This window comes from Astatotilapia calliptera, chromosome 12, assembly GCF_964374335.1.
Source record: "Astatotilapia calliptera chromosome 12, fAstCal68.1, whole genome shotgun sequence".
Taxonomy (NCBI): domain Eukaryota; kingdom Metazoa; phylum Chordata; class Actinopteri; order Cichliformes; family Cichlidae; genus Astatotilapia; species Astatotilapia calliptera.
In genome coordinates this window covers 34,302,765-34,330,575 of record NC_137433.1, presented here as the reverse complement: position 1 = coordinate 34,330,575, position 27,811 = coordinate 34,302,765, and the positions used below count along the sequence as shown (strand labels likewise).

Genomic DNA, 27,811 nt, shown 5'->3' with positions numbered 1-27,811 from the left:
CAGGAACTCCAAACCTCCATTTAGAAAATGTTGACACTTTTTGTGCAACAAAATAAAACAAAAAAAAAATAAATGCATGAAAAGCTGAAATATGGAGAAGTGAGGTTTCCGTAGGACATCAGCTACCACAGCATCATCATCATCATCATCAGCCCATCAAATAAAACAAATCCTTCAGAGAACTTAAGACATGAAACAGTTTGTTTTGTCAAATCAAAAGCTAAACATCTGAGACAATGAACATGAGAAACTTCAGTTACATTCTAGCTAGTTGTTGTTTTTATAAGTTGTTTATATCTTTGTACAGTGTCTGTTCAAAACAACAGTCATCTAAAAGGCGCTTTTTATTGTAAGTTACATCATTATTAGAGAGAGAACTGCAACAATCACACAATCACCTATAAGGAGTACTTGGTGACAACGGGGAGAATGAACTCCTTTTTAACAGGACGAGACCTCCAGCTGTTAGGGTTGGGCTGCATTTAGTGTGACTGGGTGGAGGGTGGAGCAAAAGGGAAGAGAGTAAAGATGGACACAGAGAGACTACAAACAACAAGAGAGCAACAGTTGCACATATAAGAATAAAAAGAAGTCAAGTAGAAGAGCTCAGTGCATCATGGGAAGTGCAGCCTGAACCTATAGCAGCATAAAAGGATGTTTCAGGGTCACCTCATCCAACCATAAGTAAAAGCTTTATTACAAAGGAAATTTTAGAAGTGGACAGTTCAGTTCAGGGTGTCCGTCTCCTGAATCCAAACTGGGAGCTAATTCTTTAGCCCGATAGCTGAATTCTCCAGCTTTCATTCTGCTTTTTGAAACCCTTACTATGAGGTCTTTAAGGTATGATGGCACCTGATCATTCTGGACTTTCTATGTAAGGATGAAGATTTAAAAAAATACATTCTGGATTTAACAGGGAGCCCATGAAGTTGAGCCAATTTGGGAGAAATATGCTCTCTCTTTTTAGTCCCCTTAATCCTCTTACTGTTGCGTGGTGATCACTTGGGATCAACTGAAGGCTTTTCAGGGACAGGTGTCAAACTCCAGTCCTCGAGGGCTGGTGTCCTGCAAGTTTTAGATGTGTCCTTGATCCAACACAGCTGATTTAAATGTCTAAATGACCTCCTCAACATGTCTTGAAGTTCTCCACAGGCCTGGTAATGAACTAATCATTTGATTCAGGTGTGCTGACCCAGGGTGAGATCTAAAACCTGCAGGACACCGGCCCTCAAGGCCTGGAGTTCGACACCCCTGTCTTAAGACATTACCACTGAAACATGTAAGGTCTGCCTATCAAGAAGCATTTTTATGTCCCGTGTCACTATTTGTGGTCAGTTTTCTGTAATGTCTCACACAAATTATGTAAATTAATTTACGTTTCTCATGTTCTGCCTCGTGCTGTTTGCTCTTGATTGCTTTCTGTTCATTATGCGCTTTCTGCCCTTCAGTAGGAACTAGCTGGTTAAACGTTACTGGTTTTGCTCTTGCCCTTGGCTCCGCCTCCTGGGCTGCTTTTACTCTCTGACTTCCTGCCAGAGGAGTTCTGCATGGTGGACACTTTAACCGCAGAACCCGACTGACCACCACTGTTGTTGTTATTATGGTTTGAGTTTCCGCTCAGTGTCTCCATGATGGAGCGGAACGTCCCGAAAGGCCGCTTGCTTTCAGAACTTCCTGTTGGAGTCCTCTCCTTCCCTTGATGCACTTTTGTTGGCTCTGCCTCCTGACTGGAGCTCTTGTGCACCTGCTCATCGAATGTAACCCTCAGTTTGAGGTTCTGGGATGTCTTCCTGCGAGATGAGGGAGACTTCAGGGCACTCTTGGGGCTGGTTGCGACTTTCTGGCCATTGGTGGCATCCTGGTCCCCTGGAACGTCTGGGGTTTTGCCATCTGTGGCTTCAGGGTCACTGGAGGTGGGGGACGGGTTGTAGCCAATGCTATCTACTGACTTTGATCCACTGAGAGAAAATGCCAGCTTCCTCTCAACTGTGGAAGATGATGATGAGGGGAGGTGCTTTTTCATCATTAGTTGGAGGTGGTTTGACACCGGCTCCTCCTCTGTGATTGGCAAGTGGGATGGCCTATCAGGTCGTAGTGTGTTTGAGGGTGGAGCTCCCTGATTCTTGCCCTCTTCTGGTGGATAACCATCTGAATCGGATTCGCTTAAGGAACGCTGCATGATCTGTTTGAGTCTTGCTAGTTTGAGCTCTCTCCTCTCCACCAGCCCAATTCTGCGGCCCCCAGGAGCCCCAGGGCCTTCTCTGCTCATACCACCTGCAGGAGGCAGTCTCTCTCTAGGACAGAGTGTCTCCGACATGTCCTTCCCCAGGAGCTGCCGCAGCACGGAGTCTGGACCCACCCCTCCCTGACGAACCAACCAGTGACCGTCACCAGGAGTCCCCTCAGCAGTCAACATCATCTCTTGCCACGCCTCCACAGAGGGTTGATGGGAGCTGCAGCGCAGACAGGGAGACAGAGATCATGCTCCATGTTCATATTTTAACGCTTTAGTATTTCTACCTTTGGTTAGCGATGAAAGCAGTGTTAAACTGCTTAGTCAACTACTTATTCACATCCCTAGTACATACACACCACTCAACAGTAAAACACAGCCTTTTTATTTAAGCAGTGTGTTGCTCAGCTGTTACCTGCTAGATCTGTTGGAATCATTAGCAACGATTTCTGTTTGTTTGGCATGACCTAAGGCACATGTCTATGTTTTTCAAGTTATTGTGGTCCTTCACCAAGCTCTACTGAGAAAGCTGCTGCTTTGTCACTTTACCAGCTCTGACTCATTAAGCAGATCTTAGCTTCCACATCTTCTTTTATTATATGATTAACTTTCATCTGTATGGCTTTTACACACCGAGCGTGTGTGTGTGTGTGCCTGTTACCTGGGTGATCTGGACGGTGTCCCCTCTGCCTTGTTGGGCTCCATCAGTCTCTGCAGCTGTTTCTGTAAGGCCATTCTCTCTGACGCCTGTCTACATGACAAACATGCAACACATATGACAGCTCTAACACTGAGACAGCTCCTGTGTTTTTCCAAGAACACTGAAGTCTGAATGCTGTCTGTTTCAAAACAATTACACAAACAGATTTCATGATGCAAATAATTAATAAAAGATATCCCACAAAGACACAAATAGCTCTTTTCTACTAGTACCCACTCATCTTGGCTCAGCTTGACTCAGCTCGGTTTTTAGGCTTTTCCATTAGATAGCAGTACCTGGTATCAGGTACTTTTTTAGTACTTGCTCAGCTGGGGTTCGATGTGAGCTGAGTCTATGTGAAAATGTGACGTCGACAGGCAGCAGGCCACCGATTAACCAGTCAATGATGAGTCATGAGAGAAAAATCCAAACTGCCATTTTTAAAAATGGCCCTGGATAGTTTCCAGCAACCCTGAAGTGAATAAGAAGTTTAAAAAAAAATGGACGGCTGGATCTTTTCCAAAGAATTATTATTAATGACCACGAGTGGTGATGATGTTCTCATCTCATAATGTGATAAGCTGAACATTTTGGGGTTATGACATATTTGAGACTCAGATAACAGGATGATAATACTACAATTCTAAACTATGCAAAAACACATCAACTTACTCATTGAGCTGCTTGGTGAGCTTAACAACCTGCGAGGCCAGCGACATGCAGGTTTCTACTACAACCAGGTAGCGGGCGCAAGTGGTGTGTCCCTGCCGCTCGGCACTCTGGGAAGGCCGCTCCCCCTGCTGGTTCTGGAATGTCACATTGGAGCCGTACTCCACCAGAGTCTGGATAAACAAACACAAACCTTTCACAGTTCTGAGCTCTAGCCCACAAGTTTCAGACGTTTCAGAGAAGCAGCTCTCTCATTTAAACCATATCATTAGTTATCAGTATTTTGATTGTCAGCCTGGGCTAGCCAGCAGGAAGCAGACAAGACTAATAATATCCGCCCTTCCTTCAGCAGGGTGTGCCACCTACAGAGAAAATACCCCTCAGCCTCTATTGCAGGAAAATTAGCGAAAAGTGTAAAACCTAACACTTGTAATAAATCAGTGTTGTGTCAGGTTAAGTAAGAGAAAAAGGAACTAACCAGAATGTTGCAGCGAGCATTTAACCTTTTACTCTACAGAAGCGTGATGGATGGTGATAAAGTGATAAATCTCCGAGCAAAGAAACAATATTTAGGAACAGGAAAAAAAGGTTCAAGATAGTAGAACTTTTTAAAAACCCCGTGAATGACACATTACCAGAGAAACAGATGAATAAAGACAAAGCATTAGCTGCTCTGAGACAATAAACAATATGACCAACTCTCCACCTGCCGCAGGTCGAGGTTAGAGCTCAAGTCATTCAGTCCACACAGATTCTGACAGCAGGCGGACTAACAGCAGAACCTGCTGTATATTTATGGGAGCAAAACATCCAGTGATGTAAATCTTGAAGCTATATCACAGACTTAAACATCAGGTTACCTGTATACAGCTGAGGTGACCATACTGAGCTGCTATGTGGACTGCAGTGTTTCCGTTCTGGTCGACTTCATCCAGAGAGATAGCCTGTTCCTGCATGAACTGAAGCAACCACAGCAACACCTTCTCCTGAAGGGAGAGATGGCATATCCATTAAAACAATATAACTAAATGTTCATCGTCTTATTGGATCAGTGAAATGAGAGTAACCATGATAATGTGTCATTATTTGTTAATGATAGTTAAAAGCAGCAATAAATTCTCATAATAAAGTTTAACAGTTCATGTGATTCAAGCATTTCATTTTAGCTTTTACACTAGAATATCAACAGCAAAAACATGCCAGGTTAAGTTATTAAGATGGTCGTCCCTTGCACAGCGGCTTTACGCTACTCCTATTTCATAGGATGGGTTAAATAAAGTGAATGAATTTTCCTCATGGTAATAATAAAAGATAACTTAAAAATAACACACAAATTAAACTTACGCTAAGTAAACAGACAAACAATCTGATTTGTTTATTGACTGCTGTGCCACACACTTGGAAATCACAGATGTCACAAGCAAATTATAAATTACCAATATATCCACCTACTGACTTGTAGGGAATGAAAACACTCAATGTGTAATGTGGAAAAAATAAAATCGACTGCTCTCATCACCTGCATGTGTGTGTTTATGTGCACGTGTGTGTATTACCTGTCCATATCGGGCCGCGTAGTGGATCAAACTGGGATGTTCTCTGGTGCAGCTCAGCTCGGCAATGGCTTCTGTCTCACTTACCATCCACCTCACGCACTCCAGATGACCATTCTACAACAAACACGCACGCATGTTTCAATCACTTCGAGCCATATCAGCCGGTGCATGTCCAAACTGCAATGTGACCAGATCAGTATTTAGCCAGCCAGCTTCTTTGAAAAAAAGCTACCGAATGTTCTTCATGCGGGCAACAACTTCACCTAAAATAAGCTGAGTTTTTCTAGGAGTAAGAACAGGGCTGGCACAATTTATTTCTTATAGAGTGTTACAGTGAGAAAAGACAGCTTCCTAAAATGTCACAACATGATTCTTGTGATATTTTCCAGAGAGGAACCATTGCTATGAACTTATTTGTGTCTTTAGATCCAAACTGTTATGTACTACTGATATGTGGCCTAAAAAGTAGCCAAGTTCCCACAATGAGTCAGTGAAAAGATTTATGCCCCTGCAACGTGAGTAATACGACTACATTCATTTAACATACTTCAGCATGGACCAGGTGGCTGGAAATCTGTCATCCTGTTAATCTAAGCATATAAACAACAGTCTTGTTAATAACAACCAATCAGGAATCAGCAAACAGCTGCAGAGCTTGTCTCCAGATAACACACTTCCCTTCTGGCAGCCAATCAAGAGCCTAGTTTCCACTACAGGGCTGCCAAAGCAGGACCTGCTCATATTTGCGGCATTTAACTTCTTTCTTTCTAACATCCTGCGGCTGCCAATAGAGCTGGAGTAAACGTTTACCTAATTTTATCAAAAACCTCCATCTTATTATTACAGTATGACCTCACTGACCAGCTGTCAGTAACCAATCAAATGTCTGCATACCCTTGTTAGCTTACAGATGTTTTTTTCTACTTTCAGGAGGACTAATATTTTGACCTGCAGGTATGAACAGTGGGAATTTGAAGACTTAAAGGGTATACAGGCACATTACATTCACATCATGCAGGGTAGATACATAGCTAAAATAAGGCTGAAGCTGCATAAACACATTTCTTACACTTTTGTTGGACTTTATCTGACAAACAAGATACTGCAGTTAATGTGTGTAACATGCATGATGACACCGCTGAATGCCAACACTGCTGGGTGACCCTGAACACACCACACAGTGGGGTGCCAGTACTCTGGCTTGATGTAATTCAAAGTTGTCTTCTCAATGTCATTAAAGCAGAATCTCTGCCAGCACTTGAATACAAGCATGTTACTTTGGAGACATACACCCAGTCTAACACTGAAGTTCACCTTGACCCCCAGACCAGCGGGGGTGAGCTGCTGGTTGTTGCGCTCATTGAGACAATCCTCCCCCATCAAAGATGTGAGATGCTGCAGACAGTCGGCGTGGCCCTGAGAGGCCGAGATGTGGAGCAGGTTGTTTCCATCCTCGTCTCTGATCAGCTCCAGATTATCAGCTGCCAGGTGAGGCTGCACAAGGAGGACAAAGAGGAGAAAACACAGAGGTTGTGAAGTGTAAAGGACGACGGGGTGATGAGGAGAAGGATGACAAAATATGATGAAATACGCACCAGCAATGAGATCTGTCCTTCTCTAACGATGTTAATGATGTTCTGGTTCTTCTTGGATTCCTCGTCTACTTCCCCTCCTGCTCCACCACTCCCTCCAAACCCCCTTGACCCACCTCCCACTCCTCCTGATGCAGAAGCCCAGGATTTGGAGCTGTCCTGCCTGCTCACGCTGCCCCCTGGCAGAGGGAAAATTAGTCCTGGGCCCCCTGGAGGGTCCACACTTGGTCTCTGGCTCTGAGAGTCTGGATAGACCCGTGCAGACAGCAGTTTGTCTGAAAATCATGTCATGTCTTTATATGTATATATATATATGTTAGCACGGAAGAACAGAACAGAGGACAGTACATTTATTTAATACCTGCATCAGAGAAAGAAGAGAGAGAGGACGAGCAGCTAAGGAGGCCAGAAGACATCTCTGGCTGGTAACCTCCTCCACCTGGGGATCGGTGGAGGTGGTGGAGGTCTGGATCCATTGATTTGGACTTCCTCAGGTCAGACCACTTCACTGGTGACAGAACGCAATACTGCAGAAAACACCAAGTGAGCTTTTAGTTTAAGTGAGAAAATTACAGTCACAGTTATATTGGAGTCTGCAGAGGGTCCCAGTGCGGTGGAAGACATCACGCCTCGTCCCTGTACCAAAGACGCCACATCCCAGTGGCCCCCAGGATTACAGGCCTGTGGCACTGACCTCCCATATCATGAAGACCCTGGAAAGACTCATCCTGGACCAGCTCCAACCCATAGTCAGACCACATCAGGATCCCCTTCAATTGGCTTACCAGCCCCGACTCGGAACTGAGGACGCCATCATCTACCTGCTCAATCGTGTCTACACCCATCTGGGCCAGCAGGAGAGCACTGTGAGGATCGTGTTTTTTGACTTCAAAAAAATAGCCTGGTGGTGCATTCAACACCACCAGGCTGACTCTCCTGGGTGATAATGTTATATACCTATGTGGTATGTGACTTTTGTTGCTATGATGCCAGGTCTCTCTTGGAAATGAGATTTTTAATCTCAATGAGATTTTTTTACCTGGATAAATAAAGGATTAATAAAAATAATCTAACAGCGATGCAGGTGGATGCTTCTCTGTGTCCCGTTGATTACCTGTCAGGAAGACCACAGTAAGTGTGTCTTCCACATTGTGATGGTAATTAGCAACACAGGGGCACCACAAGGGACTGTCCTCTCCCCCTTCCTCTTCACCACAGACTTCAGCCACTGCACAGAGACCTGCCATCTTCAGAAGTTTTCTGATGACTCTGTGGTGGTTGGATCAGCAGGGGTGATGAGTCCGAGTACCGGGCTGTGGTTGACTCCTTTGTCACGTGGTGCGAGCAGAATCATCTGCAGCTCAACGTGGCAAAGATCAAGGATTTGATTGTGGACCAGGAAAGACCAGGAAATCCACGGGGTCAGCGTGGACATTGTGACATTGACTATAGATACCTTGGAGTACACATAGACAATAAACTGGACTGGGTTAAAAACACCACTGCACTTTACAGGAAGGGCCAGTGTCATCTGAGGCAGCTGAGGTCCTTCAAGATTTTCTATGAGTCTGCTGTGGCCAGAGCAATCCTCTATGCTGTTGCATGCTGGGGCAGCAGGTTGAGCATTGCTGATGCCAACAGACTCAATAAACTGATCCACAAGGCCAGTAATGTTGAGGGTATGGAGCTTGACTCTCTTAAAGTGGTGTCGGGAAGTGAATTTTGTCCAAGATAAAGACAATGTTGGACAATACCTCCCACCCACTCCATGACATGCTGGCTAGCCACAGGAGCACGTTCAGTGAGAGACTGAGATTACCTAAAAGTGCCACTGAACGACACAGGAAATCATTCCTGCCTGTGGCCATCTCCCTGTACAACTCCTCCATCTAACACATTGTAAACACTGCAATAGTTACATCTTTTTGCACACACTCTTTTCTTACTCAGTACTGTTGCTGTCAATTTTCTTGATATTTATTTATATTCACATCTGTCAACCCCAGATATTTATTATTTGGTGATTTGTGTATATATTGTGCTATTCCTTTTATCTTAACATACTGTATTGTTGAATAGTCTAGTCTATATCTGTTAATGTTACTGTACAGGAGCAACTGTAACCCACATTTCAAAAGTAGTAGCTATATTTATTTGTTTATGTATATGTTTAGGTCTGGACAGAGGCACTGTAAATACAAACAGAAATATGAAGCATAAAAGATGCTGGCTGACTCACCTGAGTTTGTGAGCTACTACTGCTGCCCAGGCTCAGAGGCTCATTGTGGGTTAAAGTGGAGTTCTTCAGCCCTCCTCCCCGATTCCTCTCCAGTGTGCCTCCACCTATGTTGCTCCCCGTCACTGACCGCTTGTCGTGGGGAACACGGGGCAGCGTGGACATCTGCTGAGTGGACTTGATATAAGGCACATCCAGGATCTCATCCATGTCCAGATCATAGTGCTCCAGTTCCCCAAACAAAGCCTGGGGGTTGTTGCTCCCTCCAACAACACCAACACTGCTGCCCAGGCTCTTAGCCTTTCCTCCCTGCCCGTCAGAGGAGGCATTAGTCTGTTTGTCAGGGTCATCCTTACTACTCTCAACTGGCTCCCCCAGAACCAGCCCCTGACCTTGGACTTTACCATCGGTCTCTGCGTCAGTGGTTTCTGGTTGGTGCTTAAGAGGTGAGACCCTCTTCACCGGCCGGAACTTACTGTGAACCTCAGCAATCCCTGTGGGTTTGATTCCCCCGCCGCTGTGGGAGGACACACTGCGGCTCCAATTGATGGCTGGAGCTGCAGGAGGACAGGATGATCAGAGATCTGATCTAAACTGTTTCAAGCCAAACTGTAATTATATTATTGTTAAGTTACCTTGCCTCTCCTCTGCCTGACCATCGCTTCTCCTGGACAGCTCAGGGATGCTCTTCAGAGACGTGACAGAATACTGTAAGAGGATGAGGAAAGATTAAAAAAAAAAAAGACAGAAAATTGTACGCAGCAGTCCAGCAGCTGTGCAAGGAAGTTATATTTAGATATTAGCCAATTACTTTAAGTACTGACAGATTGTAACTTGAAGCAGTTACAGCTGTGTAATTTCAAACTCCTTCCTACACAGACCCAAAGCCAAGAAAATCTGTCCAAATCTTTCCGTCATGAAAGTTAACGGAATAAAGAAATGCACTGACTAAATGCGACCAAGAACTGAGAGCAGTTCGAGGCCACCTCGTGCAATCAAGGTGGCCTTGACTGCACGATGCTACAGTCAAGGCCACCTGTATCATCCCACCCATCCAAAATTGATACAATGCTATGGGCTGGCTAATTTATTTTATTTTCCTATTTATCAGCTAGATAAAACAGGTCCTGCCACTTAGCCTTAGGGTTAGTGTGTATGGCTGATTTATACTGTAACTTAGAGGAAAGTGCATCCCTGATCCATGCCTTTGCCACTACCCTAAAAGCCTACATCCTGTGGAACCTGTGCAATGATCACTAACAGCTGTCTGCAGCTGGCTTTGTCTCAGCATCTCTGACTTTAACCTGATCTGTTTTCTGTGGTGTGTCAGTTGGTTATCAGCTTCAGCTCTTCATCACTTTTTATCTGAGGTTACTGCCTGAGTCTGCTGCTGGCACCATCTGCACAGACATGGTCTGGTTATCTGTGGACAATCCAGGCCCAAGTGAACCTCTAATGTATTTACTAGCACATCATATGTCAATTAACACTCTCAGTGGTAGTCTCTTGAGTTGCTCACCTGAAAATTTGTTGTTTTCTTGCCCATTTCATGTTGTCATTAGTCATTTCACCCACAGCTGTTTGAAGTTGCCAAATATCATTCACTTTTTACAGTCTCTCAATGCCACGTCCCTGCAAATTGCTTCCAGTGTGCATGTAACTTAACTCTCTACTGTAGAACTCCAGCACTGCCAACATTTTTTAATCTATTTGCCTTTCATTTAAAGTGTTGTTTTTTTAAGTTCCTGCAAAAGTACACATTTTTTATGAAGTTCACCAAATGCGGATGATTTTAAGTGAATCAACAGTCATGCTAATCATTGATCAAAATAATAATCTTTTTTAAGCACTGAGCAACCATAAATATGCTTATTGCAAAGTTAGCATTATTTACATAGCTGTGTGTAAACTGAAGGGTGGTAGTGACTATCATCTTCTTGAGCTCCAGAGATCCGCAAAGACTGAACTGCTTTATATTCTGTTAGCTGCGTACAACCCCATCAAACTTTACTGGTGATGAAGATGCAGCTGGTAGTTGCGCCCCTGTGGGCAGCTTGTCATATCATACTGACCACTGAATCATCAGAGAAGTCGATCTCATCCAGGTCGAGGTATTCAGGAGCCTCCATCTTCACACCACATCATCAGCCTCACAACCAGCTGCAGACAAAAAGGCAAGATGTCAATGTGTGACTAAAAGCACTAACAAAGCAACAGGATATCACTAATGGTTTCCCTGTGCTCATCAGCATCAACATTCAAAGTCAATAGACAGTTTTGTGTTTCTGTGTTTGATGAATGTTTGACTTGTTGTTTTTGGTTTAGCTGAGCCAATTAAAAAAGTCCAGTTTTCAAATTTATGGGAATAATTTGTAAAGAAAGAAAAAAAGTAGACTTGGGTTTGACTGGTAATTATTCCTCACGCTTATCTTTTTTTGGCGGGGGGGGGGGGGGGGGGGGGGGTTGCATTTTATACAAATCAGGACAATAAAAGCCACAACTTTCTTTGCCTAGCTTTTTTATTTAGCAGCATTTAAATCATGAAAATGAAAAAAAAAAAAACCTCTGGGAATTACTGCTGCAGTGATATGATCAGTGGGGATAAAACACAGGAAGTAGCTGCAGGAAACAGTTTGGCTGAAAATGTGCGTTAAAGTGCTTTTTGATGATCTTTTTCTAACTGATATGACAAATTTCTGCACCGGGAACAAAGTCACAGAACAAATAACAAAGTCACTTCTATTTTAAGGAGAATTTTCTCTTTCACCCACCAAGAAAGGGCTAAAAGGGATTATTTGAAGCAAATCAAATCCTCTTCTACTGGGTAATGCCGCACATTTAAAACTGTCTAAAGCCCTAACTGTCAACTGCACAATCTGACTGAGCAGTTGTGATCAAAGGCAACACACAGCAGGATAATCAGGACTAATCACAGAGCAGCGTGACTTGTACCATGAGTACGCAACCTCAACAAACACAAGAGCAAGAAGCTCCCTGGCAACAAAAGCCAAACTCTGAAACAAGAAACAGAAAAAAAAAATCTGTCAAATCTGAAAGTTTTCACTATTTTTTTGTACAATAACTTTAGGCTATCTAATGAAGCTATGCAAAATTTTACTCCCGCATTAGGAAACTTTTCTGCTTTACATGGCCTCTGATTACATAGGAATTCATTTTTAAAATGCCTAAAATTTCCAACATTTTTCTGTCCTCTTAACATAGGTAGAGGATAACCACATGACAATTTCAGGGATGATAAACACATGTAAGCTGCATGCCTTCATTCATTGCTTTGTAAAGTGTGAGACGAACTGCAAATGAGACTATTCGCATTCAAAACAAAAGTTGGACTTGCATGCAGACGTGAAAAAAAAATACGTTGAAAAGGCTGTGGAAGTCCCTGTATTAAGCACGTAAACCTGTGGCACAAAAATCACCAAACTCGGACGACCACAGACTGTTTTCCTTCGTGGTGATGAAGGAAAATGCTGGGCTGGCATGTAAAAGGGCATTTATTCTCTTCAAGGACCTGAAGCTCCATAAAGCACCCCTCCAACAGCCAAACCCATCTGTTCTCTGATTGGATAGTTAAATTTGTGATTGACATGACATTGGCCAATCAGATGAAAGGAAGAAAAGTAGGGTCAAAATTTGTACTTTTTGCACACACACAAATCTTTTTTACACATACAAATCCTGAATTACAAGTACAAAATATTTATGACCACAATTTGAGCCCATAAATATCACCTGATGACTACATGAAACCTCCAGTAACCACTCACAACTTGTGGTTACCAGGGGATCACTGACTAATCATTGGGCCTGCATGAATGTGGCTGATTGGGTCAAGTATAGTTTTCACAGCAACTTTTAGCAACCACTCTGGAACTGGTCATAGGGTTGTCAACTGGACTCTAGGCTGGTGTGACTGAGGCCCAAGATGGCTAATGAGGTTTCCAACTATTACTTTTGTTCATTAATCAATTTACATACTAACTCTATAAAAGTCTCCAGAGCCCACAGGGATGTTTCCAAATTACTTATTTTGTCAGAGGGAGAGAGAATGTGAAAACACATATTGAACAGATTCCATTTACATGACAGCACAGAAAAACTCAACAATCACATCAGCACTGTTTCTAGTTAAGATCCTGCAAGGAAAGAGAAGACACGTCATCAGCTCCTGTCATTCATCAGTGCCATTCTCTTTCTTTGAAAATCCGGCCAAATAGAGAACAAGCTCTGACCATGAAGCTGGTATGGTTTGTAAAAAAATAAATAAAATATTGCTCACCAATGCTGTAATCATCAGTGTTTTCTGTGTAATTTCCTGTTCTATTCCAGCTGGTAGGACTAAGTAACCAGGGAGTAACATGGTTATGGCTAAAATCAGATCGTGTTTACATTTCTTTTTTGAGTTCAGAGCTCATAACAACGATCAGATCAAAGATGAAACTGGCTTTGAAAGCTCTTCATAGATACCAAACTCACAGACTAGTTTCCGGTATTTAGTAAATTACTTTAAACCTCTATTTGTCACGACTGGGGCAGCAGCCGTTGTGATGAGTGGAAAGGAGGACTCGAATGCAGCACTTACTAAGATGTGAGGGTGGTTTATTAAGAATACAGAACACAAAGTGGGGGATGGCAAAACAGAACTAAGGATAAACTAAACTGGGAGAAACTAAACCATAGAATAGCAAACCTGAACACGAAGGGAGGACAGCAGAGAGAGCACGCTGAGGATTCACAGAGTAATGCAGAGACACAACGAGGAACAGAGGCAGACACACACTATAAATACACAGAGGGACACTGGGAAATCACACACAGGTGGGAGACACAGCTGGACCTGATTATCCTGATCAGACAGGGGACACTAACACCAGGGACCAACAGAGGGAGCACCAACCCAGAAACCCAGTATCCAAAACCCCAAAACACAAACCATCCCAAAACAGCCCACAAACAATAATAATAACAACAACAATAAATACACCAAACACGAGCGATCGTGGCTCGAGAGTTGGGAGTTCGCCTTGTAATCGGAAGGTTGCCGGTTCGAGCCCCGGCTTGGACAGTCTCGGTCGTTATGTCCTTGGACAAGACACTTCACCTACTGCCTACTGGTGTTGGCCAGAAGGGCCGAGGGCGCGATATGGCAGCCTCACTTCTGTCAGTCTGCCCCAGGGCAGCTGTGGCTACAACTGTAGCTTGCCTCCACCAGTGTGTGAATGTGTGTGTGAATGGGTGGATGACTGGGTGTGTAAAGCGCTTTGGGGTCCCTAGAGGGGACTAGTAAAAGCGCTATACAAATACAGGCCATTTACCACAAAATCACTGATTCATGGACTCAGGCCCATGACACTAGTAGCATATTTTTATAATAACACTTGAGGCCATTTTAATTCTACGTTTCCCACTTACAAAATAACTACCAAAAACTGCCAAAAAGTGAAAAATATACTTCTTAGAATTGAAAGTAAGATGTGCTGAAGAAAAGATGAGACATCAAAAGATAGACACATTATACAGAGGAGGAGATTTCACTAAACACCCAGTGGCCCGCTCATTCACACAAATAGCCAAACAGCAATAGAAAGTCAATGTTGCCATGTTGTGTGGCACATGGATACTGTTGAGGTTCAGTTTCAGCTGAATGGGAGTGGGTGTATCTCTCTTTATTGTAAAGATGGAGATAAATACACTTCTTGAAATGTTCATTGGCTTATTATTGAGTTCCTGCCCCTTTATATCCCATGGTTCATGTTCACCTGAACCTCATATAGATGTTCTTAAAAAGTAAAGTTTTAAGAATAATTTTAAAGTAAAAAAGAAAAAGAAAAAAAAAGACTGTTTTATTTAGCTGATAATATTTAGCAATAGAGGAATGATGACAGTGCTATATACAATTTCAGTATGCAATTTAAAGAACATACGCATGGTCAAAAATGACTCACATTACAACAGGAGGACACAATAATACCACCCAGAGTATCAGGTTAGACACAGGCTTTCTGAATTTCTTAGGGCCAAACAGAGTGAAAATTACAAGTCACACTGCCCTTCATGTCTCCAAGACATGCCTGTAGCTTCAGTAATTGATTTTTCCCCTGACTTAATAGTTAAAGAAAATCAGGTATTATCTGTATAGTAATAGAAATGTATCCATGTATAACTGCATTGCTCTCTGCACTACATGAAACCCTATAGAACTCATGACTCCATCTTTTGTATGAGAGGAAAAAAAACCTCCAAGTTTACATAAAGAAACTGGAACTGGACAAATATGATTTAAAGCAGCACAGCAGATTTCTAGCTTCATCCTTCTCATCTGAAGCAGCGTGCCATTTGTTCAGTGTTTTATTACTTGCAAGTGGGACGGGTAGCTATTTTTCTTTACCTCATTCTCAAACAAAGTCAACATTTTTTGTGTTTGTTTATTTAACATCTTATTTGGCTATACGTGGAATTTTATACACACAAGACCAATGAAATGTATGCACATTTAGAAAGAGGCTTCAAAACAGCTACAATAAATCCCAAATTGTTACAAAGGTGGCTGTAAAAAAAAAGCAGCAAGATTTCTTTGTAGACTAAATTTGTGCTGATGTTAAAAAATATCTATACACACAAATTAGAAATAAAGAATGAAAATCAAAAAAACTGATTGCACGTTAGCCCCATTATTTGCAAGAAATCTGCAGCTTAATCAATGATGGAAGTATTAGTCATGAGAGGATCACCTAAAATAACACCATGGCTACAGTGGAGTCAGACTGTGAGACCTCTCACGTCATCAGGTGGTGTACCTACAATAAGATCCAGATGTTCTGAGGGAACATTTCATTTCTTTGGCCCATTCTTTCGGGATCATGGAGCCTGTTGATGTGAGATCACTTACAGCTATCTGCATTTAGAACCAAACTGAAAAATCGTCAATTTTCTCACATATATAATAAGTTACTGTGTGCCGCTGTGCCATACCTCGCCTTAAAGAAGCTTTAACCCCTACTCTACCACATAACTTTCTCATCTTTGATTACTAACATTTTTTTCCTTGTACACTGCTTTCAGAGAAAAATAAAGCAAGAAGTAATTTAAAATTCATATGGTCATTTTCCAGGCAATAATAGAAATCTGTCTGTTTTTCTGACCACACATTAAGACTACGCTTAGAGATTTCTTTATGTTTTGAGAAGAACAAACGTCCAGTCATGGAAGTCCAAGATGTTCAGAAAGCAACAAACTGGTGCGTCCGTGTAAGACTGGAGCTGTTTTCAGACTGCGTGGGAGTCAACGGGTCAAAATAAAAAACCCTCTGATTGCAGCTTTGAGAAAGAGTCGAGCCTGCATATCCTTGATAACAACAGTTTAGGCTTCGAAACCCGACATCAAAAATAACATAGAACTTTTAAAGAAAAGAAAAGGAAGGAGAACAACGTCTGCTCACTCTGTTTATGTGAACAGCTGACGAGTCCAAATCCTTCCAGACAGCAAGACACAAAAATAATCAGAGATGAAGCGTTGTTTTGGAAGAAAGACAAGAAACAAGGATGGGAGTTTATTCTTTCCTCAAAGTGTAATTAGAAATTTACTGCATGCTACTTCGCATTTCCCATGGAAATCAGTGAAACTAAAATCCACCTTCCGTCATCTCAAAGTCTCCCTTATTTACATGTTCTGACTTGTTTGTTGAACTGGTGTAAAAATAGATATGGAAGCAGTGATCTAACGACCACTGGGAGCAGGGAATGCACACAGCACCTCTAAAACCCTGAACTCCTCGTGAGGTTAGTTGGGTTCAAGCGCCACTGTCAGCTGAGCCCTGCCAAACACAGGTTGCAAGATAAAGCTGTAAATCAGACAGAATCGAGACCTGGAGTTTCTTCAGAGCTCACCAAGTTAAATTTAAATGACAGCATACAGAACGACATTCAAAACATGGATTACAATCATAATATCCATGTCCATACAGTAGAAAACCCACACTGACAAAAGAAACTGCAATGATAGCCACAGGATATAACAATAACTCCCATGACACAACTGACTAAATGGACACTACCCGGGGAGACAATGAGCAGTAGAAAATAGAAAATAGATGATAGATTACCCAATTAAAGAGGAACAGCTAATATTAGCACCCTATTTTTATTCTTGGACTTGGCATCATTCACAGTTCATTATTTATCCTTATCAGGGCATCCAGTTCATCTTCTCTCACTCAAACAAGCTGCTTAAAATCCTCCACTTTTAAGCTAACTTTCTTCTGATTGTCTGCCTGTCACCAGCAGAAACAGTCGGTAAGTGAGGCTTCTGCACTTAGAACCCTCATTGGCATTATGTGCCAGTTTTCAACCAGTGCTCCCCTGGGACTGCTGTGGTTACAGGAGCCATTCAGCTCCTCAACCAGTGTTTGCACCAGAGAAATAAAAGCTACTTTCAAGTAGCCTCGCATGTTTGATTTGACAGGTGGTTACTTTACTTTACTTTATTCTGGCCTTAATATTAGTTGGAAGCAGTCTGATAGATAACAGTTATTTTTTCCAGTAAAAACTGAGTAAATTTATCAAAGATCTGCAGATTTCAACACCTCAGAAAATAAGATTGTCTTCGCACTAGACAAGATTTAAACCAATCAGAAAGCACTACTTGCGTACTTTAAATGACTAAAAGTACTGTACATGTAGTATGGCAACACTTTAAAAGCAGATAAAAGTAAAATACGAGAAACATTTGACTTTATTTAAAAGGACAGTTAGTATGAAGCAGACTTAAAGAGGCCAACAGAGCCCTATGCTTTCTGCTTTATAAATGACAACAAAGGATGGGAGGCGAGTGTGCTCCTATGATTCTTACTGACAGCTTGTTTAATCCTCGGATACCTGCTCAAGCAGCAGGAGGCTAATCAGTTAAGCTAGCTAGCTAATCAGCATCTAAAGAAGCTAATGTGGAAGCTAACAGGCTAGCCAGGCTGGCAGTTGGAAAATTGGGTCAAAGAGAAAGCTCAGGTAAAAGATAAGGCGGTCGGAATAAGGAGCCGTTAGCTCTCGGTTAACGGACAGTTTTCAGACACGGTACCTTTCGGAAGTCAGGCAGCCGAGGGGGGTTAGCCGGTTTAAGGAGCTGGTTGCTGCTAGTGGTAACGCTAGCTGGATGGTTGTTGGATCCAGCTGTTTTTTTCCCTTCTGTCGCCTCTCTGTCTTGAAAAGCACAAAGACTTTGACATATGGGCAGCACAAAGCGCCGGAAACAGGGTGAGCTCTCACTCTGAGGAAATTTCCCAAGACCACGTAGTGTGGAGAAAAGACAAACTTCACTTTCTTTTTGATTTTTTAGGCTAAATAAAGCAAGATAAATAAATAAATAAATAAATAATAAAAAATTAAATAAATAAATAAATAATTTGTGTTTGTTTTCTTTTACTATTGTTGTGCAGCGGGGGTAGCTTATTCACTAAGGAGCAAAGCAAGAATAATACACATTTTCAAAAGAATTTGAAATAATATCTAACAAATTTCATAGCATTGAAAATAATGTCAAACATTTTTTTATTTATAAACAAGAGTTTACAAAAAGTGTTTTCTAGTAAACGTAGAGTAGGTAGTAAAGCAGGTAAACGTATTAAGATCCCAAGTCCCCCCAAAAACACAAGAACAAAAGACAAAACCCACATAAACAACATGACTAAAATGAAAAGCACAGCGAAATTACCATAATAATAATGTTATCAATAAACAAAATAATAAGTGAAATAAGTGGGGAACAATCCTAGGATGACTGGGCTAGGTCAGGGTTTGAACAGAGAAGTTTGCCTTTGAGTTTTAAGCAAAAGGGACCGAGTGACAGAAACTGCTAAAAGCTGGAGACAAAATATAGACTTAAAAGACTGATATATAATATATTATAGGGTTGATTGTCAGACGCTTTAATTCAGTGTTTCACATGTAGAAACATAGACATTGAAATTGAAGAAGGGGGGGTGTGTTGTTGCTGTTTTTCTTTCCTTTGGACCATTTTGAGGTCCAACAAGTGCAATTTGAACAATCAAAGCTATGCCTATCTATGTAACTGAGAAAGAGTGGAGCTGGACAAGCCTATATCGAGTTACATTAGCCGCGCTGAGAGGCTTTGATAACTGTTTAAAAGTCCTTTATAGAAATGCGAAGATAAAATTGTAGATAGTACATCAAATAAATATTATTAATTGTTGTAATGGTAATAATGAATCTTCAACTTTGTTACAAGAATTGAATTAATAAAAGTGGAGACGAATAATGTGCAGAAATGTGACCTTTATTTGATTTTTCTGACCAGATGTGTCCACTTCTTATATATATATATATATATATATATATATATATATATATATATATATATATATATATATATATATATATATATATATATATATATATATATATATATATATATATATATATATACACACACACACACACACACACACACACAGAGGTGGGACCAAGTCATTGTTTTGCAAGTCTCAAGTAAGTCTCAAGTCTTTATCCTCAAGTCTCAAGTCAAGTCTCAAGTAATGTCAGGCAAGTCAGAGTCGAGTCTCAAGTCACTGGTGTAAAAGTCCGAGTCAAGTCACAAGTCTGAAACTTTGAATTTCAAGTCCTTTCGAGTCTTTAAAAAAAAATAATGAAAAAATAATGTTGCAGTTATATGTTAAATGTAAATATTAGACCATGTAATTTTAAAATCTGTGTTTTTCTCAACACATGACAAAATAGTGAACTTAGAAAATATACACAAATTGTGAAATTGCACCTCTTTAAAATGCAGCTCAATTAAACCTAGCTCCAAGAATAATTTTCACCGACAGTTCTGAGATAAGCTGCATGTTATTCTTGGATGCGGTTGTAGGACCAGCTTTAAAATCGCATGACAAAAATATCATACACATTAAAAAAAAAACTGTATCACCAACGTAGCCTGGACAACATTTGCTAGTTAGATGAAGTCAGCTATCTCATCGTAGCATATTTATATGCATATTTATAATTATACGCTTCTTGGAGTGAGTGCATACACTCATGAAGTTTAGTAACTTCAGGTCACTGCAACAAGCCCAGGTACAGTTTACCGCCGGATGGGTGCAGGACCTTGAAATGCACCGTGTAGAACGAAAGACCATCGTACGTATCATAAGTTTACCAGTCTCACAAATTGTCGTCATAAATACACATTCGTTAACCGTTTATTAATAGGACCTTTGAGCTCAACGGTAATTAATTAGTAGTGGAAATAATTTCTGGTAGCATCACAGAAATGTAGCAGTGACAATAATATTGTATGCTGTAATCGTACTGGGCAATTAGTGATACAAAAAACCTGTTTTATCCTGTGAATAAAAGTATATGTTTTTGTCAATGTACCATAATAACAGAGGCGAAACGCAATATTGTGTCAGGACAATTTACTATTTATGCACAATAAATAAAGGAGCATAGCGCCCAGACTTGCTTGTAACCTATATCACCAATTATGTTATGAAAATGACGTATTAACTACTAAAAAACACTGACCTTCGTGTAAATGCTTGGAGCAGACTAACCTGTGAGCTGGAGTGTTCTGAGACGTTATATTTGATCTTTGAATGGCTGCTATCCCGTCCATCCGTCACCTCTTTGTTACTTCGGAAACATGGCTCGAACAATTTCTTTTCAACGACGTAATCCGATAACAACCGATCTCTTTACCCGTCGGCTTCCCGTGGCTGTCATGCGACCGGCTATTGCAGTTAATAATACAACAGCTTCTTGACATTTTTGTGTTTCTTTTTATCGCTGTGTGACTGATTTTAATTGAAAGCCTGCGTGCGCTAGTACCGCTTGCCACGAGTTCCCAGAATCCTTTGCGGTTCTACCCGTGAATGACGTCACATTTTCAATCTCTATATAATATGCATGTTAAATTTTATATTTGGGGTAAAATATCAAGTCTTTTCAAGTAAACCGGTTCAAGTCCAATTCAAGTCCCAAGTCATTGGTGTAAAAGTCCAAGTCAAGTCACAAGTCTTAGAACATTTTTTCAAGTCAAGTCTAAAGTCATAAAATTAATGACTCGAGTCTGACTCGAGTCCAAGTCATGTGACTCCAGTCCACACCTCTGTATATATATATATAGTATTATATAGAAATGTATTTTACAACAAGAAAAATAAGAAAGAAAGAAAGAAAGAAAGAAAGAAAGAAAGAAAGAAAGAAAGAAAGAAAGAAAGAAAGAAAGAAAAGGACAATGATGAGTTAAAGTTAGCATTTACAGAAATGGAGAAACATCAAGTTCACACAACACACAGACTGTTCCCAATGCTCTTAAAATAACCATATTTTTCTTACCTTTCAAACCTGCCTATGTAAACCCCGCTTTAATTTTTTTTTTCATTTCTGACTATTAATATTTAGTATCCTAATAATGAACTTATTTTAATAACCGGAGCTATTATTAAAAAAGTGGAGCACCGAGTCTGTCTTATGCTCAGTCTCTCGGTGTCTTTTTCCTGCTGGTAACTGAGGCGTTGTTTCAATAGACGATCTTCGATGAGGGCAGCAGCGCAGACGAAGGAAATGAAGTCCGTTATATGGATCCGTTATCCTTAGAATAAAGACCACACTGAAATCCTGAATGGGGTTTTCATTCTAATCGTAATTATATGATTATATAGAATCATAAGGGCAGTTCTTATTGTTATGTTTCATTTCATGTTAAACTAATATTCTTAAATCTATATTTTAATTATTTTTAACGTCATGAATCTTAACGTTTGGCTGAAACAATGAAGATTAAAAAAAATAGCCCAAGTATTTCAATTTTGCATAAACATTTTAAAGTGTTCTTCACCCTCTCCCAGCCTGAACAAGAGCCTTTTTCTGTTATCATTTTGAACACAAATATTAATACAACTTCACAAATGGTCTGTCTGGCACGAAAAATTAGATATACTAAAGAAAAATGTCCTTTTTACGCTAAATAGTGAGCGAAAGATAATTTATTTTCCCGACCGCAATGATTTAAAACAAACTTCCAAATTCAGTGGTTTCTTTGTCAGCATCCTGGATCTGTCTTCTAAAATGAGCCATTTGACATCATATACACAGTTACATAACTTTTAGTCGCAGAAGCTACTCCACAGATGGGATATAAATGTTAGGTTGTGTTTCCGTGTTTCCATAATAACAGCCTGTAAACCTCTGCTTTACTAGACGAGGCATCAGCAGCTCATTTTTACCTCAACACTGACATCTAGTGTCACAGGAAAGAAAGAAGGAAAGAAAGTGAAAAAACTAGAAAATGCACTTTCTGAAGAAACTGCAGTTTGAATGCTGATAGATGTTTTGAGCTGAAATGAAATAATTGCTGAATGTTAAGTTAAAAAATGTTGAATGAGCTGAAAAAGGTGGAATCATTCACCTGAAGGGTAAAGTGCACTTACAATTTTCCAAGTTTGGAAAGTAAACATCCTTAAAATCTAAAAAAGCTGAGTAATGACAAATAAATAAATAAATAAATAAGTCAGCATTCACACTAAATAGTACCATAATATATATAAAAATAATGAGTGATTATATTGTTTATTATTTGCTAAAATGTCTAATAAAGAAATAATCCATAGATTCTTTGTTTTTGTTTTCATTTAACAATAAAAAACATTAATAATTAAAAATGGAGACAATCTACCCAGATAAATATTTGAAACAATCTAAATACCGGACAGGTTGTTTTGGGTGTCAATGACATAAGTTTAACCACAAAAGGTTTTCCTCAGGTAAAGGCTCGGTGTGACAAGAATACCAAGTAGAAGATAATACTCATTACACTTTTATTACTCTTTATACCTGCTTCTTTCCAGTACGTGCCAGTAATACTGTGCCACATAGTTTGTATTTCATCCTCGTCTCTTTAAGCTTTCTTTTTTCTCATTTCTGTCCCTTCATCTGTTAAACGAGAGTTCTTCCTTCCCACCATCACCAACGGCTTCCTCACAGAGGACCATCTGAATGTTAAACTTATTCTCAATATTGTAGGTCTTTTTATTGTAATATAAATAATAATAATAATAATGTGACTGTTCTTGTGAATGGTTGCTATATATGTCACCCAATGGTTAGTAAGTTGCATCAATGTACTGTATAGATTTATCACACTTACACAAATATGTGCTTAATGGAACCAAGCTGCAATCATGTGGCTGAAAAGTGAAGGCAACAGAGAAGTGTTAAAAGCTGCAGTCCCTGTAATGGCTACTAATGATTGTACAAAAGTAAATCAATCATCAGAAACTGTTTTGTTAAAATGCCCAGTTTTACAGGGTGTGTATACGTGTCCTATCACTGGCAGCTGTAGCAATGTTCGGATTTTTAAAGTAACTGACTAACATGAATGGCTTTTTATTTAAGGAGTTTGTGCTTCAGTTTTGGTGCATGAAATTTCTGTATTATATTCCTCTTTTGCTTAGCACTAGTTAGTGGGTATCTGTGTGTTTGAAGATCACCCGTGCAGTTTTAGGGTGCAGATTCCTAAGCAAGCTTGCTAGTTGCTAACGTTTTGTTCAAATATGGTTGCTTTTGATTAAAAAAAACAACAGCACACAAAACCAAAGAAAAACATTGTGGTGGTAAAAATAGTCATGCTAAAGCTTCAAAATGTGGATAATATGGCATCTTTAATATGCAGCCTAATATTAATACTTGGCAACCTAAGGAATACTGGTATTTTACACTCGTAGCTGGAGCATGTACCTGGATTGTACCTTAGTGCTTATGGAAGAAACTATCTATGACCAAAAGAGACTGATAACATTATTTTTTATCCTGTAATGCTGGCCTGGGGATTTATTAGCAGTGACTCACTTCTGGAGTCAGCCTCAAATGGACATTTGCTTCGTTTTCCAGCCCCAGAGGCTACGGCTTGAACGGTAAATGACTGGTATGTAGCACCTTTCTACCTAATTTTGCGTTTTGCACTGCAAGTCTCATTCACACAGGGCTTTTATCTATACTTAAGGACATTTATCTAACATTGACATACACACTGTGATGGATGTATCAGGGGCAACCTGCCCAAGGAAGATCTATTGACCTTCTGATTGGTTGACAGCCTGCTCTACCACCTGAGCCACACACTGTAAAAACTGTGACTAGAGGTTACTTAAAAAAGTTATGGCAACAAAGTGACACTTGAAATAATTAAGTAGATTTTAATTTCAAAAGATTTATGTAAAATGTAGAGAAAATGTTAATTAAATTCAAATAGAAAACAAAAGTAGATATTAATAGAATTAAACTGTAAATATGTGTTGGATTTAGGGTCAAAATCTCAAACTGAAGGTTGAAATTGCCCAACTTTACCAAAAAAAATAATTGATATGAAATAAGTCTCTGAGAAAAATTACTTTGAATTTACTAACTATCTGGCAAAGGTTTAGTAAAAACTTCCTAAAATATCCATTACAAAGAAATGAAATCTTCTTGTTTTTTCAGTAAAACTCAAATTGGATTCAATAATTTTCCAAATAAACCTTAAAAATAATGACTGAATAATAAGAGAAAATGAAATGAATTTTACTTATTTTCTGAGTAAAATGAATCAATTTCACAAAGAAAACATCAAAACAGTAATTTGTTTTATTGTGGAAAATAAAACACAGTAATTTATAATATAACATTTTTCTGCTCGTATACACTGAATTCTCATCAACAATCTCCTGATCTCCTAAATACATTCCTCTGCTGTAAATTTGTTTTAGTGTCATAAACAGTTTATCACACAGCTTTGTGTACAGAGCAACAGCAACATAAACTGCATGAATGTAAACCAGTTTTGTAAAAAAGAAATTAATCTTTAGACTGTAATATCAACATGAACCTGAAATTTGAATATCCTTTACCGTTTCCTTTATCTCTGTTACTTATTTATGATTGACAAACAAAAACTTTAGTTTGTCAATCTTTTGTTAAATTGAATCACTCAATATAACTGTAGAACAAAGGTTTTTTACGCTCATGTACATGGAATATCAATAATGTAAATCAACCTTTTATCCCAATTTGGATGTTTAACCTGAGAAAATCTAAGACACATGTAAGAGGAAGTAACATTTCTACAGCTACAGGACTGCACTTCTGTTAAATTTTAAAGTTGTTTTAAACCAATGTTTTATAGTAACATACACTATAAACAAAGAAAAGCTTCACTAGTGATTCCTCCAATTTGCTGCCTTTCAAACAGAATATTCCTAAGAAACTTGTAGGTAATAAAAAACAAAATTAAAATGAAGAGCACAAATACAGCCTGACACATTGCAGGTCATTTGGGTAAGATATGAATAAGATGAAATTAACTTAAAAACTGAAAAGATAGCTGCATCTAACAAAGACAAACCAAAGGTTTTCAGTGAGCTTACTTCCCTTTCATTCTTTCAGAGTCCTCGTTTAAGCCAATAACTTGTTCTTGAGGTTGTTCACTTTTGGTGAGAGCTTAGCACAATCCAGTTCAAGGAAAAGTTTCTGGAATACTTCCAAGGTGTATTTTAGCTCTTTGGGATAGGCAAGATCGACTGCATATGTCAATCCAACCAGCATTGCGCATGCTCTTGGAAAATTGCCCAGAGCAGGCATAACTCTCACACCCTCCAGCACAATGCCAATGTCATCCTCCTCAGATCCAACAGCCTTGATTTTGTAGATTTTCATCCTCTGTTCAGAAAAGATCTTGTGACACACCATCCTCATCAGCATCCTGAAACAACAAACACATGGGTTTTCTGACTGTAGTTGCACACATGAAATATTTCCTGGACACATCCTGTAGCTGAATGACAAATAAAACATGATAATGCCTCAAATTATTTGAAACTTGACAAACACATATGAATAACAAAAACAGAATAATGTTTCTACTTCAACACTTACACTGTACTCTTTGATCAGTTGATCAATGGACTCCCCAAGGTACACCATCAAGCACTGAATAACCAGATTTCTGGTTATGTTATTGCTAGGATTGCTTGGTGACTGAAAATGAGCAAGAATTCCAAAAATTACCATCAGATAAGTGACCATTTATTAAGACAAAACTGTGAGAATTGGCAGTATTAAAAAAAACTGTTAAATATCAAATTATCATCACATGGAGCATTATGTGCGATAATTAGCTGATGTTAATGCACATGCCTGGGTGCTGACAGTCAACACAAAGGTATTGTCAACATGCTTGACAGGTTCAATCTTTAAATGTGTCGTTTTAGTAAATTACATTAATTTAGTCATTTAGTTTTTTTATCTAATTTAGTTTATGTTCGTCAGAAAGGCTTTTTCCTTCTTGGGACAAAACAAAAACCCAGCAATACCTGTACTTGTGTTTTTTTGTTTGTTTTTTGTTTGTTTTTTTTACTAAGAATAGACATGTATTTAAAATACAAAACATGAAACCCATAATTGTGTTGTTAATTATATCAGTGACGTCCTGGCGTCCTCTTGCACTGACAAAAACATGCAAACAAATTAGTGGAGCTGTGCACCATGCAAATGAAATTTGACAAAAAAATTCTTTAAATAAAATTCCAAGCTGAAATGTCTGTGGAAAATACCTTGGCTATGATAGCCTGCAACTTCAATCCCATGCTGATCAGGTGAATTTAAGTTGAGGGATCTTCCATTACCTGAAAGGAAAGCAACATTATCATTTTTGACGTTTAGTCAGCTGTGTAAAAACCAAGGAGGAACCCACCTGGGGGATTAATAAAGTTTTATTTTATCTAATCTAATCTAATAACTTTAATCTCAGCCAAACCGATTTACTCACGAACAAATAAAACACTGAAAAAAACCAAACAATAACATTTTTAGGTTGTCTAAGTGACTTATACATTACGTTTAAACTGAGTAGCGAAACCCCGCGGTGATCTGAAAATGATGTGCGGGGAGTTGTGCCGTTCTCAGCGGCTTCAGTGACACTCGAGCTCCCGGCTTGCTATCGAGCTGGTGGGTAGCAGATGCTCCGAAAACGTCGAAGCACTTTTGCAAACATGCGATATCTTGATAAACCGAGCAGATATTTGATGTTTACACAGCTACTTTCGCGCCTGAAAATATGTTAAAAGTTTATTTTGTGACCCAGAAAGATTACTAAGAGTAATTTTAAAACTTAGTAGCGGCCGCCATTATTGGAAACTGGAGTTCGAAAAACTGACTGTGGCTGACAAAATCACTCACAACTGACCGCAAAACCTTTTCATGAACTTTTAAACGTGGATGAAAGACGTTAAAACTCATCGGAATATACCGTTGATATTTTTTAATACGGTAAAACATGTGGTTAGTTAAAGCTGTTCAGTAACACAGTCGTGAAGGCTTGGAAAGTGACCTTGTGCTAGCAGTCCACTAACTGCCATTTGTGTAAAAATACGATACTATCATTACAGTGATGATTATTAATAAAATTTCGACGTATCATACTGTTTAAAACCTTTACTCAAAACCGATATACGTTATTGTTTAAACCGTGTCTTATATTTGAACAAATTAAGAAGTCTTACCTCTGACAAAATGGAGACGTCCACTCATGAAGCGCGTGTGTCCTGCACGTGGCACAAAGGATTATGGGCGGAAGTGTACAATGATTAAAATGAAAATGCTTTCATCAGTTAAATCTATTAGATTTCTTAAATTTTTTTAGTACTCAAACATTTTTTTTAAATCTACTCAACAAACCATTGCTGAATTTACCCCAAACAAAACTGTGTAAATTTAAATAACTGAACATCTCAAAATTGTTGAATTTTGCTTAGATTTG

The 27,811-nt window shown here is 39.5% G+C and overlaps 1 protein-coding gene and 1 long non-coding RNA gene across 2 annotated transcripts; both read right to left on the bottom strand.

The window, feature by feature from the left end:
- Nucleotides 1-1,320: 1,320 nt before the first annotated feature.
- sncaip (synuclein, alpha interacting protein) lies at nucleotides 1,321-18,215 on the bottom strand. The gene is made up of 12 exons (XM_026188260.2): nucleotides 18,074-18,215; nucleotides 11,059-11,146; nucleotides 9,622-9,694; nucleotides 8,990-9,543; nucleotides 7,112-7,277; nucleotides 6,754-7,025; nucleotides 6,473-6,652; nucleotides 5,159-5,272; nucleotides 4,463-4,588; nucleotides 3,606-3,775; nucleotides 2,895-2,984; nucleotides 1,321-2,453 (listed from the first exon to the last, which is right to left on the bottom strand). The coding sequence occupies exons 2-12, from the start codon at nucleotides 11,113-11,115 to the stop codon at nucleotides 1,463-1,465; spliced, it is 2,793 nt and encodes a 930-aa protein (XP_026044045.1). The 5' UTR covers nucleotides 11,116-11,146; nucleotides 18,074-18,215; the 3' UTR covers nucleotides 1,321-1,462.
- A 7,018-nt stretch (nucleotides 18,216-25,233) lies between these two features.
- On the bottom strand, nucleotides 25,234-27,641 carry LOC145432478 (uncharacterized). Its single transcript, XR_013912776.1, has 4 exons — nucleotides 27,555-27,641; nucleotides 26,607-26,678; nucleotides 25,930-26,031; nucleotides 25,234-25,756 (listed from the first exon to the last, which is right to left on the bottom strand). It is a non-coding gene; the product is annotated as an uncharacterized LOC145432478 (long non-coding RNA).
- Nucleotides 27,642-27,811: the final 170 nt, after the last annotated feature.